Source organism: Cuculus canorus, chromosome 2 (genome assembly GCF_017976375.1).
Source record: "Cuculus canorus isolate bCucCan1 chromosome 2, bCucCan1.pri, whole genome shotgun sequence".
Taxonomy (NCBI): domain Eukaryota; kingdom Metazoa; phylum Chordata; class Aves; order Cuculiformes; family Cuculidae; genus Cuculus; species Cuculus canorus.
In genome coordinates, this window is record NC_071402.1 from 49,744,522 (window position 1) to 49,757,652 (window position 13,131).

The 13,131-nt window shown below is 39.5% G+C and overlaps 1 protein-coding gene across 2 annotated transcripts in view; it reads right to left on the reverse strand.

The window, feature by feature from the left end:
- LAMA3 (laminin subunit alpha 3) overlaps positions 1 to 13,131 on the reverse strand; it is a 121,445-nt gene that overhangs the window by 84,047 nt on the left and 24,267 nt on the right. For both annotated transcript variants that reach the window (XM_054058942.1, XM_054058941.1), the window contains exons 7-10: positions 11,343 to 11,458; positions 7,399 to 7,517; positions 2,807 to 2,897; positions 1,654 to 1,785 (exon numbers count right to left, since the gene is read on the reverse strand). In XM_054058942.1, the coding sequence (XP_053914917.1) occupies positions 1,654 to 1,785; positions 2,807 to 2,897; positions 7,399 to 7,517; positions 11,343 to 11,458 (458 nt within the window). The remainder of the gene's footprint in view (positions 1 to 1,653; positions 1,786 to 2,806; positions 2,898 to 7,398; positions 7,518 to 11,342; positions 11,459 to 13,131) is intronic.

A 13,131-nucleotide genomic window follows, 5' to 3' on the forward strand; every position in this document is an offset into this window, starting at 1 on the left:
GTTTCTTTCAGTTTGGAACAGGATAAAAAACGTTTTGCTTTTAATTTCCAATTGAGGTACAAACATCCTCTCTTAAAAGAATAGTATGAAAGGCCAGCCAACATTTGGAAATGCTACCAAGCTGGTTCCTTGCTCCTTTTCCTTTTTGTACAGAAAGCTTTCCCATGTTAGAGAGTGTTATGAGATCTATTTGCGGAGCTCCATACTTATTTCCCACTTCCTACTTTCAGCTGACGGTCCATCTCCTGCTATACAGCATTATCACTTACTGCCTTAAATGCCAGAATTCATGAAGTCTATGTTGCATCTTGAGAGCTTTTTATTTCAGATTCCTCCAGATTAGGAATAGGAAAGACATCCCAACAAACTTTCCTCCATTAAGATGGGATCCAAAGCTTTTGTGCTATGAAAATCAGAGCGATTTAGATCAAGGTCTACCTGGGCTGAACTTACTTAAAAATGTTGGATTACAAACAAGAAGATAAATAAAGTATAAAAACCTAGAGTGCACTGTACAGAGAGGATTTATTCTATCATAGTCATTGAATTCAAACAACATTTTATTTTTTACATTTTTTCCTTTGTTTTTTACTGATTTTCCTCTTCTTCCATTTCTATAATGGTACCTCTGCTTTAGTCAGACCTCAAATCTTGCTGACACCTGTTTTATTGGCTGTCAGAAATACATTTCTCCTGAGGGCACAAAACACCCCACTGATGCATTTTTAGAATCTGATCATGGAGTCACAAACTTTTATGCAGCAAACACAATTCCGATGTTACTTTTTTCCTCAGTTATTTTATACTTCATATGCTTATCTTATGAGGAAAGCATTTAACTTGCTGATTCCCAACACTTACTTTTAATCTCTTTATTTTAAAGTAAAAATATAGTTTGCAATTAATCAATAGCATTGTAGCACTCTATTACCATCTTCAATAAGCAGAAACACTCAGCATTTGTGTCACATTGTTTTTTTTAAAACATTTATTTTCTTTGGATCTACAAACACCTTTCCTTTAACCACTTCTTAGAAAACCTGAAACAAACTGGAAACCTTCCTTTGACCACATATTTGCACCTACCTGCAGTCCAGTAAAAATAAGAAAGCATGGCTGAAAGCCTAATGGTCTGCCAGGAGGACTTCTCCAACATAACACAGGTGCTATTTTAGAATTATTTTTATTTGTTTTAGAAAGTCCACAAGCCTTGTTTATCAAGGATGCAAGGTTCAAATCCTAGGAGGTATCAAGGAGAACACACAAACTTTTTCTCCACTCTCTTTTACTATAGCCATGTTCCATTTCCCAGTCCAAGTGGTCTTTATGCCTAAAGACCCCGAGGCATGTTTAAACAATTTGTCCAGGGCTTCAGGATTGGAGTTCATTAATTACTGAGAGCTAGTCTGTAGACTCAATGAAGACATCTTAATTGAACTCAGAATGCAGCACAATCTATTTGATTTTCAAGTAACCATCATTTTGTAAAATAAACCAACTTGTCTTCAGTATTACGACAACAGATTTATCAGTGTGTGAACATCTGAAGCTGAAATGCCAGATGTTTTAAGCAAGTCAGGTGTAATGAGAACTTAATTCTTTAATGCACATTTAAAATACTGGAAAAGTGGCATTTTTCATTTGTATACTTACGGACACAAAAGGGATAACCATAGAATCCATCAGCACAACGTTCACAGTTTTCTCCCTGGAAATTCTGCTTACAAAAGCAGCGGCCAGACCCTTCCTCACAGCCTTCTGCATGCTCCAAGTTACAACTGCAGGCTAAGAAAGTATCAGCAATTAGAGCGCTCTTTAGAAAAGAATTAGTTTGCCTTCTACAGCAGTGCGCAATGGCATTACAATAGTAAATTTGCAGTTGTGCATGCCTCATTATTTAAAGAATTAGCATTTGCATGCTGTTACACATTTTTCAAGTACTTTACACCACAAATTAATCTTTGTAATATCCCTTAGAAATATCTATGTCATTTTCTTAGAGTTTAGTATTTTTAATTCAGAAAGCTGCATCTTATCACTCCACAGCACTGCAGCAACTATCTTATCTGCAGCATTTCTTCATCTCTCTCCATGGCCTAGGCTAAGCACCACGCTCCATCACCTTCACCACCATGTGCAACATTATAGCAGCACATCATGGCTCTGCTGACTTCCCATTCATTTCAATAACCAAACACAACAAACCGTAGCTTCCTCTCACCGGTCACAAGACTCCTTCAGACTGTTTGTAATTCAATTCTTACCTCTTACCTATACTCAGATCTTCACTTTTTAAATGTTATATTTGCAATTATCCTATTGCATTATTTATTAGATGTTAGGTTCGGCACCGCATAAAGTAGAAGAAGTCATCCTCATGACCTTTTGAGCTAAATAGAACAAAACTTTTAAGTGACGAAGAGCCAAAGGATACCTCATATATAGATCAGAGAGATTAGAGAAGCCAAGATCATGATGGTAGGACATGAGAGTGGCTTCTTGGAGGTCATGCCACCTCCCCGTGGGGTGTGTAGCAGCACCCCAGTTGTACATGAATCTAACTCCTCAGCAGCCTTTTCTGCCTTACTTCTTCCTATTAACCTGCAGATGGAATGAAGCTTTAGGCTTACATGACGCAAGTTGAGAAGAAAGGGTCTGAAGCAAATCAAAGACATTTGCAGTTGTTCTCCAACATCTTTTGGCCATTCTTATTTTTGCTCCCCAAAACATGCATCCCGTGCTCAATATAGCAAAAAAAACCTTCAAGCCACCACCAAGAGAAGACAATTAATAGGAAAGTACTCACGTATACAGCCATCAGGAGCTCTCACTGGAACACCATAAGGACGATAGTAGCCTTTTGCACACTTCTCACAGTTAATGCCAGCTGTGTTATGCTGTGCAAAATAAACCAAAAACAGAATATGAGACGAAAAAGAGAACTGGGAAGAGCTAAGAAACAATAACATTCTTTACACTGTTTCTATACAAGTGAAAAAGGATCAGCATAGGACAGAAATGGAAAATGACCGCAATAAGACAGCATCCATCGTTTGCTGTTCTTTAACCATCTGTTATCTACAGATTACTGAATCACTGTATTCTCACACAAAGCAGCTAAATTTTATCTTTAAAGTATGATAAAAAAGAGCTATTTTAACAACGACAAGCAAGTAAATTTAGGGAAAAAAAGATCGTTTTCTCTGTCACATATTTACCTCTTTTTATTCTGCTTTCTTAGCATAGTGTAGACATCATTCAGGCAAGTGCATAATTAATTTTTCTTCATACTATATATTATTTGAATACCCTATGTCTAACATCAGCAACATGAAAATAAATAAAATCTGACCGGTCAGGTCAGCACAAGACAGATCTTCCATTAGAAAAGCAGACATGTTTATAAATACATGTTTCAAGAACACAAAAAAATTATATAAAACCTCTTTGAACACAGTCTTGACTGCATTTCAACTCCTGCAGCAAAGCTGTCCCCTGCGGTGGGGGCAGCAGGAGCATACAGCAGCAACAGCATTCATTAGTTGAATAAATCACAGTCACAAGGCATTCTCATGGGATTTTAGTCTCGTGAGTGGCAAACTGGAGGTGGGGGGAAGCTTCACCCTGGAGCACCCAAAGTAGCTGCCTCCAGCTCCCACTCACTGTTCCATCAGGGAGCACAGCAAAGCAGGGCTGAGAGGGGACCTGGCGTTTCGTGGCAGTTCATGAGCAGGGCACCCATGCTGCTGCAGGGGCTGCTGCTTGTGATTGGCACTCTTGGTTTGTGCGGTAGTTTTGGGTTCTGCTTCCAGTTCTGCTGGGAGCTTCCTCAAGCGTTTTTAGATCTGAGCTACGTCCAGGAAAGGCTGATGGTGGCTCAGGGAGGGTGATGCTCACATCACACAGCAGATGGAGATGCAGTAGTTGCTGCAGCATTCGGCATGTCAGGAACACAGAGAGACCCAGTGTCTCTCTCAAAAATGTGTAGGACTACATGGAGATTGTGCTGTGATGGCCTCAACACATTGCTGGGCACATTTTTTTGGACATTACTGATGCTAATGCCCATGGCACATCAGAGTCACCACCCCAGAAAGAGCTCCAGGAGACGGATGCCACTGTCCAGGTCTGGAGCTGCTGAGAATGCCGGGGCCTCTCTTCTGGGGCTGGGGCAGGCAACAATCCTGGGCAGAGCTTATGGGCAAGGATCAGAAGACAGAGCAGCACAGCTGCGGTAGGCGACTGTTGCAGACCACCCAAACAAAGAGGCAGACAAAGCCTTTTTTAGGCAGACGGAGAAAGTCTTGGTACTCATGCATGGTTTTAAACACCTCAATATCTGCTGGAAGGACAAAGCAGCCAGACAAAAACAATCCAGAAGTTATTTCAAATGTATCAAAGAATTTCTGGATGAAGAGGTTCACAAGCCAGCTAGGGGAGATGCTCCATTCAAACTGACACCCACTAACAAGGAAGAACACGTGAAGGATGAGGGCAGCTTTGGCTGCAGTGACCTCAAGACTGTGGATTTTAAGATCCTGAGCCAAGTAAGCAACACAAATAGCAGGATTACTGACCTGGGCTTCAGAAAAGCAGAATTTGGCCTGTTCAGGCATCTGCTTAGCAAGATGCTATGTGACATGGCCCTAGAAGGGAAAGTGGAGCAGGAAAGCTAGTTGATTCTCACAGACAGCTCCTAAACACAAGAAAAGTCCTTTCTGACACGCAGTCAAGTATGGCAGAAGGCCAAGACAGAGCACCTGACTGATCTCTAATTCAAAAAGACAGTAGAGAGACGATGGGAACAGGAACAGGTTACCTGGTGGCAATGCAAAGACATTGCCCACACACGTTAGAGTGGAGTTTGGAAAGCCAAAGCTTAGCTGGAGTTAAAATTAGCAAGGGAAGCGAAATGCAAAAAGAAAGGTTTATCTAGGAGTAGTACACCAGCAGCAAAAGAAAAGCTAATGAGAGTATGGGCCCTTTGCTTAATGGAGAAAGAGATCCAGTGAACAAATCATCTTAGAGGCCATTTTCAAACACATAGAGGACAGGAAAGTTATTGGATGTATTCAACACAAATTTATCCAGGGCAAAGTATGCCTGATCAGATTCACTGCTTTCTGTAATGACATGACTGGTGCTGTCAGAGCCACCAAGACAGTGAAGGACTGAAGCACGTGGCATCCAAGAAGAGGGTGAGACAGCAGGGTCTCTTCAGCACTAAGAAGAGAAGGAAGACCTCACTGCTATCCACAACTACCTGATCAGACGATAGAGAAGGAATGAAGCCAGACTCTTTTCAGAGGTGCACAGCAGTAGATTAAGAGGCAATAGGCACAGATTGGAATATGGAAAATTCCAATTAGTTATTAGGGGAAAAAATGTATCATGAATGTCTTAAAACACTGAAACAGGTTGCCTTGAGTGGCTGTGGTATCTCTGTCCTTAGAGGTGTTCGAGGTTTGACTGAACAAGTCCCTGAGCAACCTTATCTAATTGGACCTGCTCTGAGTAGGGGGCTGAACTATGTGATTTCCAGAGCTCCCTTGTTATCTGACTCTAAAGAAACTGAATCTATTTTTGTATGAAACATTTCAATTCTATCATTTCTTCATTCAAGCATCCATTCCCAATACATATTTCCCTGACACAAACAGAAAAAGTAAGTTAAAATCCATGTGATTTACCCATGAAAAAAACTGCTATATTTAAATTTATTTAACCCAGCATAAATTCCATAAAATTAGGTTACAAACAATGAATATCAGTCATATAACTAGTACTCATAGATTTAGATTAATTTTGTCCTTTTCTATCTTGGAAGCAATATAAAAGAAATATTCTTTCATGAACAAAGAGCTGACAGGAAGGACCAACATAATAAATCTTACCAGACTGCATGAACAAAGATACGCACAGAAATGTCAATTGGAAGACAAAGAACATTTCTGCTTCTTATGCAAGTAAAAATAACTCTACTGTCTTCTGACTGCCTTTCAGACAATATCTGATTATATTGTGGCAATAAAATGGAAAATATACTCTATAAATTTTAATGGATATTTCCTTCTTTTGTTCCTTAAATACAGCTATATTTTCATTTGCATAGGTTTTATAACAGGCTTGATGACAATTTCCCTCTGAATGATATTCTGGTCAGCTGCTTGTCATCATACTTCAGATGAATTGACAACAAAAGGAAGACAGACTTCCAAATAAGTCTGGATGTATGTAACCCTGATCACTGAACCAATGAATAATTTAGGTTGTACAGGACCTCAGGAGGTCAGGGGGTTCAGTCCCACCCGAAGGAGAGATAAATCCAAGATTAGATCAAGTTAATCAGAGCCTTGTACAATTTTTCCTGATAGCAATTAGCCAGAGTAGGACAAAAGTTACCCAGGATGAGAGACATTCTTTCTCTTTCCAAGAACGTACTATTGATTAACGACACATACGGTGTAAAGTCTCTGATTCCAAATTTACATTTGTTGATTGAATTCAACCAAGCCTCTAAGAGAGTTATTGGGCTGGAGCATGTTACATGTAAAGAAAAACTGAGGGAACGGCTTTGGTTGGCTTGGAGAAGAGATGTTTGGGATGGTGGGCAGGGAGGGCATGTGTTGGTGTCTAATTGCCATTTTCCCCTACCTAAGAGGTGGTTACACAGAAGACAGACCCAACTCTTCTCAGACATGTGTAGCAAAAGGACAAAAGCCAACTGTCACAAATTGCAATTGGGAAAACTCTTACTGAACAATAACAAAAATGTCTTTACCTGGACAGCAATTAAGAGTCTGTGTAATCTCCACTCTTGGAAATTTTCAGAATTCAACTGGACATTCCTCAGTGCAACTTGATATAACTTTGCATCTAGCCTTCATTTGAGTGCAGCACTAGTCTAGATGACTTTCAGAGGTCCCTTCTACAGTTCTGTGCTTTTTCAATACTTGTAAGCTTCCTTCCATCCTTTACTCCTGCTGGTGAGGGAGAGCCCTCTGTGGGCTGAGTTTTGCTGTGGTAAGGAACCCCCTGGCCTGAGCTGGAATTTTATTTAGTTACTTTTACTTCCTTATGCTAAGCAGGGAAATGGCAGAGTTTGTAATAATAGGAAATGGAATTTTTTTAGTTGATTTAATTGTTGCATTGAGTGAATTCATTTGAACCACACAGGACTGAACATAAATACAAGTGTCTTTTATATGTTACCAAGCAATATTGTACTATGTAAATTATTTTCAGACATCCTTTATCCTGCTTTGAGTATAAGTAACAACCCCAGAGAAATGGATCTAGATAGGTCAGCCTCCAAACTATTGGTCTGGGCACAGTCCCACCCCAGTAGCTCTTCTTCAAGTTTCATTTATTTAAACTTACCAAACCCCATATTTTTACCTGGCAGTTAATGCAGACTCCTCCACCTTCATAATGCCCATAGGAATTTAAGCTTTCTTGACGCTTATCAACATCAGCATCATAGTAGCAATCAGTGGCATGTCCATGGCAATTGCAGGCTGAAAGAGTAATATTCCAAGTCAATTTTCATTATAAAGCTGGAATTCAGTAACACAGCAGAAGTGAAAAAGAAGCTTAGATTTCTTATGTACATATACACTCAGGTAGGTTGGAGTATGCTCAAATAGACATATTTACCTAGTAACAACTGGATTTTCAATCCAGAAACATGGTAAGACCATCTGGGTATGAGGAAAACATGTGCTGCTAGGCTTATCAGAGAAGGCAACAGTTGTACCATCTCAAAACAACATATTTATGCATAAATGCAGAACTAGGAAGCTTTAGAAGAATGGTCTCAGCAGTTTTTAAAAATAGTCAAAAACATGTTCAATTGTTTATTCTATTTTTCCATGTTTAAAAATACATCTGGGGTGAAGCTGTTTATTTAAACACCTTTATTTAAAATAAATAATTATAGAGAAGACATGTACATTTGAATAAAAAGACCTACACCAAAGAACTCTCATACTCAGCAGTAGATACACATATACCAGCAAACCTGGCTATACATTCACCCAGCTGCTGTCTTCTGAATGGAGAAGTTCTAAGTACGAGTTCATTCTACATCCCGAGAATTATGGATTCAAAAAGAAGTATAATTTAAATAAGTATGGTATGAATAATAATAATGATACCACTAAAATTATTATTATTGTGTAAAGAAGGACAAAATTAGGTGACTGAGATAACTCATTTCCCTTGTGTATTGTTTACAGTCTCAGCTGCGATAAATTTTACTTTGGGTAGTTTTTGCTTAGCTCCTTTCCTTTATTTTTCCCTTCTGCTAAGCCAAATAAAGGTAAGAGCTGAACTCACAGTAGCTCCGAATCCATCTCTATGTACACATTCTGCCTTACATTTAACTCCTTCTAACAGATGTTAATACTACAGTGCTCAGAAGAGATTGAAAGACAGAAATCTGTGAGGCTTTGCTTCCAGGCACATCAGCCTCACATATGTTTCAACCTAGGAAGTTCATCTCTTGAAAACATCTGAGATGCACCCACTACTATAGCCACTTGTGGCCTTGTATGCACACTAGCTGGCTTCACTGATCTCCTTACATTGACTTGGGAGACCGAAATCCCAAGGACCCTTTGCTGTTTTACCTTTAGTAAAAAGGCCTAGTGATATAAAACCCAGAGCCAGCCCAATGTTTGTGCCTTGCTTGCAGAAGAGAATTAGCCTGAAAAATATTTCCACACTTTAAATAGTTCCTGCAAATAAAGTTTGAGTAAGGGTGATCGATTTGCCCAGGAAATAATTTATCTAAATTCCTGAAGATCAATTATGTGTATCTCACCATCTTCTCATCTTAAATAAATCAAATATCTTTCCACTGGTCATGTAAAGCTCTGCCTATTTCTACTGAAATCAACCAGAAAAAATCAAAGGTCCAGATCACGGTGTTGCCATAAACTCATCCTATGTCCTTTTCTTCTGATCTATTCTTCTTCCTTCACTGGAGAGGAACAACGAGATTTTTTTTTCTGAAAGAATGCAGGAAGCAAAAAAGGCTTCTCCAAATATCTGGGTGCCAGGTAAGCTTTAAATTACAGATGTTCCAGCACTCCAGGGAAACTTTCCCAGGAAATGCCTGAAGTTTTGACTTTATAAAGCTATGACTCCATGTTTAGGGAAATCCTCCCTTCATCTGGACCAGATAAGATATTCTGGAAGGCTATGGATCTCTGAAAGCATCTCAAAACAGAAGCTAAGGGCCCTGGCCCTACTTTCTTTACCATGACGGGAACGTATGAGGTGTAGTCCTTTCAAACTCTATTCCAATAACCTGGCACAACTGGGAGCACAATTCAGGGACAACTGGTTCTCCATGCCTTGCTACATGACCACACAGACAAGAGGAGGGAAACCGGATCATTCACTGTATCTCCTCTACATCTTTATACCTGACTAGCTTCGGACAAGGAAGCCTATTCCTAGAAACTACCAAAAACAGCTGAGGTCATGGCCTGCTATCAGGTTCCTTCATGGTCTGCTGACAGGAACCAGACAGGTCAAGACTGGATTCCCTGGAGAGGTTGTGATAGCCTGTGAAGATCATATAGGGGGTGGGGTAATCATATAATTCTTCAAGAAAATAAAACATTGCACAAATGAGACATTAGTTCAAGATACTAAGTCAGAAAAGGGGAAAAAAAAGAGAGACTACATAAAAAAAAAAATTACAAAGTAAATAAAAGCTCCTCGCCTTTAGGGCCAAACAGTCAGTGAGCTACAACTCACAAGTATGTCTTCTAACAGCAACAAGAAACTAATTGTTCTGATTACAGTAATAGGAATAGAAATTCCTTCTACGACATCAAGCGTCTTCTCACCACTTTTGGGCCATGTGCTGACCCATACAGTACTGGGAAACTCATAGCAAAATGTAGGGCTTATCCCCACAAACTCCCACCAACCTCTTTCAATCGGTTTCTCTCAAGGGATCTCAGGCTTCTGGGAAGTGGTAATTCTTTCACTACTGGTTGCCAGGGAAAGAGGCCTGTACCTGGCAAACGCTCTCAACAAATCACCTCAAACTGCTAGAAGCAATCTATACTTAAAAGGGTATTTTTTTCAGAGGTAGTTAAAGGCAAAGTTGTTTTGGCTCAGAATCTTCTAGATGATCTTCTATAAACTCATTCTTTAAAAACCATTACATTATTTATGCTCTTTGTCTATCTTTCCTGGCAGAAAATGTTTGCCTTTCAAAGAGGGGAATTTAAATGAGGCTTCAAATATTGTCCAAAAATTGTGTCCCAACATGCCTGTCTCCTATCAAATATTTTAACCATCCTCCTCTCTGCCCCCTCCAATACTCAGTCATTGATTACAGTTTTGATTAAACAAACCATCTCTTTATTCCTCAAACTAATTATACAGGTACAGTGCTTCAGCTTTCAAATAAGATTCCCCTGTTAACAGTTTGTAGCCACCGGCTCTGCTACTCTCTGGAAAGGCATACAAAGAAAATAAATTAGGCCAGTCACAAAAGAAAACGTAGGCTGCCAACACATTCACTCAGAAAATGATGTGCACAGAGAGAGTTGACATTGTCTATACCACATTAACTGGTTCCTGGACAGAAAGATGCAAAACACCCATGTGTGACAGTATATACTCCATCAAACAGCGTCCATGCGGTCATTTTTCTTTAACAAAAGGATGAAGCACGGGGGACGTGGGAGAAAGGTCAGTGGGCTTCTGTAGCTTGACAACTCACTCTGTAGATCTAAAGCACTCCAAACCCCCAACTACATGCACAGGAAGAGATGCAATTGTGGAATTGCTTGTGCTCCCTACCAGGAATGTCTTTGTGCCTGGTGACGGCCAGTCAGCAAGGGATGACCAGCAGCAGAAGAATGGAGGGCAGCGCACGTGCCTGTAAGCAGCGGCAGCCTTAAGCAATCTCTCTCTCTGCATCTTGAACACTAAGAGGCTGGTTGATGCAGAGGCAAATTTTGAAGTTGTGCAAGATGCCTATAGTCTCTGCTCTGCTAAGAGGGATCCAAGATCCATCAGCAGATACAACTAAGGAAGAGATGTGGACTCAATGTACTACACAGAGTCTTACACTTTTCTCACATAATATTCTTATATGAATTACTACTTTCACTGATTAATAAAAGAGAAGAACATAAATAATATTCACTGAATCACATTTTCCTTATTGCTGTATGGAGATAATTTTCTCGGTAAAGAAAAAAGGTGTTAATACATGCAGCGTGCCAGTTACGCTCCATGAACATGGGTGCTACGGCTAATTCCCACCCACTTGTCAATGTCACTTTTAACGTAGCATCTTTTAGGCTACTCACGTTCACATATATTTGTGCTCCCAGCTGTTGCAGGTTGCCACTGTTTCTGATTATATCCAGGGCAGCAGTGATCACAGGTTTCCCCACAAGTGTTATGCTGACATTCACACTGAAACCTACAGAAAAGAAAGGCTCTTATTCTACTGCAGCTGGACAAAAACCTTTTATCTTAATGTTATTGCAGTCAAAGATTTATATGTAGTGTGAAAAGGACAGGACATAAGCTTACGTGTAAAGAGGTCAAATAGTAATACCAGAACATCATGGAACTTTCCTAAAACTCTTCATGATTCATTAATCATGTGATTATGAGTTTATTAGCACAAATTACTGATTGAGAACATTTATAATTGGATTCAATAGACTGGATTATGAATTTTTATTCTAGAATATTAAATCAAGCTGATACATAACACTTTAGGATGTATCCTATTTTAGCTTCATTCCAAGACGCAAGTTTGTTGACCAAGAGTAAAGCAAAATATTTATCACCTTTATATGTTTGTCTTCGTAACTTCTTTATTATGCTTTGTTTACAATAATTTTATTAGCGTTTTTAATAAAGCAAGATCATAACCTCATCTTGTTATTTTTTAAATAGTGCACATTATTCATCAAGCAAATGTTGTTCAGATTTATTTTGATTTAGCTGAACAGCCTAGTTAAAAGGCAGGCTCTCATTATGGGTCAGGTCTTACCACCATGCTTAGTAACTGAATGCCAGAAAGAACAAAGAGACCTTGAGACTGGAGAGGCCTATTGAAATGTTCTCCTCTTATCCATGTAGTCTACTAACCAAGAGACAGTACAATTTTTGAGCATAACCATCCCATTCCCACAGATTTCACACCTTCCATACTTACTTTCCTCTAGCACAGACATCCAGAAAGGAAGCATCCATCTACCCACTTATTCTTCATTAAAACACAACTGAAAACATTGCATTGTCATGATAAAAGTTTGTTTCAATACCATCATGGATAACAGCTGCTTTAAGCCAGGCTTTCAAAATATGTTTTAAACAGCCTGGTTATTCACAGCTCCTCCCCAACTGCAGATGCTCCATAGAGCCTGTTCTAACTGCTTGTGAAATCAATATGGAGATCAAAATCTTCACAGGTAAAGGGAATAGTTCATCCAGTTTCTGGTTTTATTTTTTCTAGTAACAATCAAAGTCCACTGGATCTTGGCTGAGCTCAGTTGTAATGCTCAATATCCCAGAAAGTTCACTACATTTGTTCTTTAATTGGGCTTCTAACTCCTGCTGTTGGAAGGTGCTATAGAATCATAGAATCACTTGGTTGGAAAAGACCTTTGAGATCATTGAGTCCAATAGTACTTTTTACTACTGAACCACATCCCTGAGCACTTAATCTACCTGTCTTTTAAATACCCCCAGGGATGGTGATTCAACCCTGGGCAGCCTGTTCCAGTGCCTGATAACCATTTCAGTAAAGAAATTTTTTCCTGATGTCTAATCTGAATATTCCCTGGTGCAACTTGAGGCCATTGCATCTCACCCTATCACCCATCACTTGGGAGAAGAGATCAACACCCACCTCACTAAAACCTCCTTTCAGCTAGCGGTAGACAATGATAAGGTCTCCCCTCAGCCACCTTTTCTCCAGGCTAAACAACCGCAGTTCCCTCAGCCACCTCTCATAAGGCTTGTTCTCCAGGTCCATGTTTTCCAAAAAGAACTAACGGTATCTAAGAAATTATTCAATCTGCCAAACTCTTATTTCAAATAAAAAATAATAATGTAAAGACTTTTTGTTATTATAGTTCA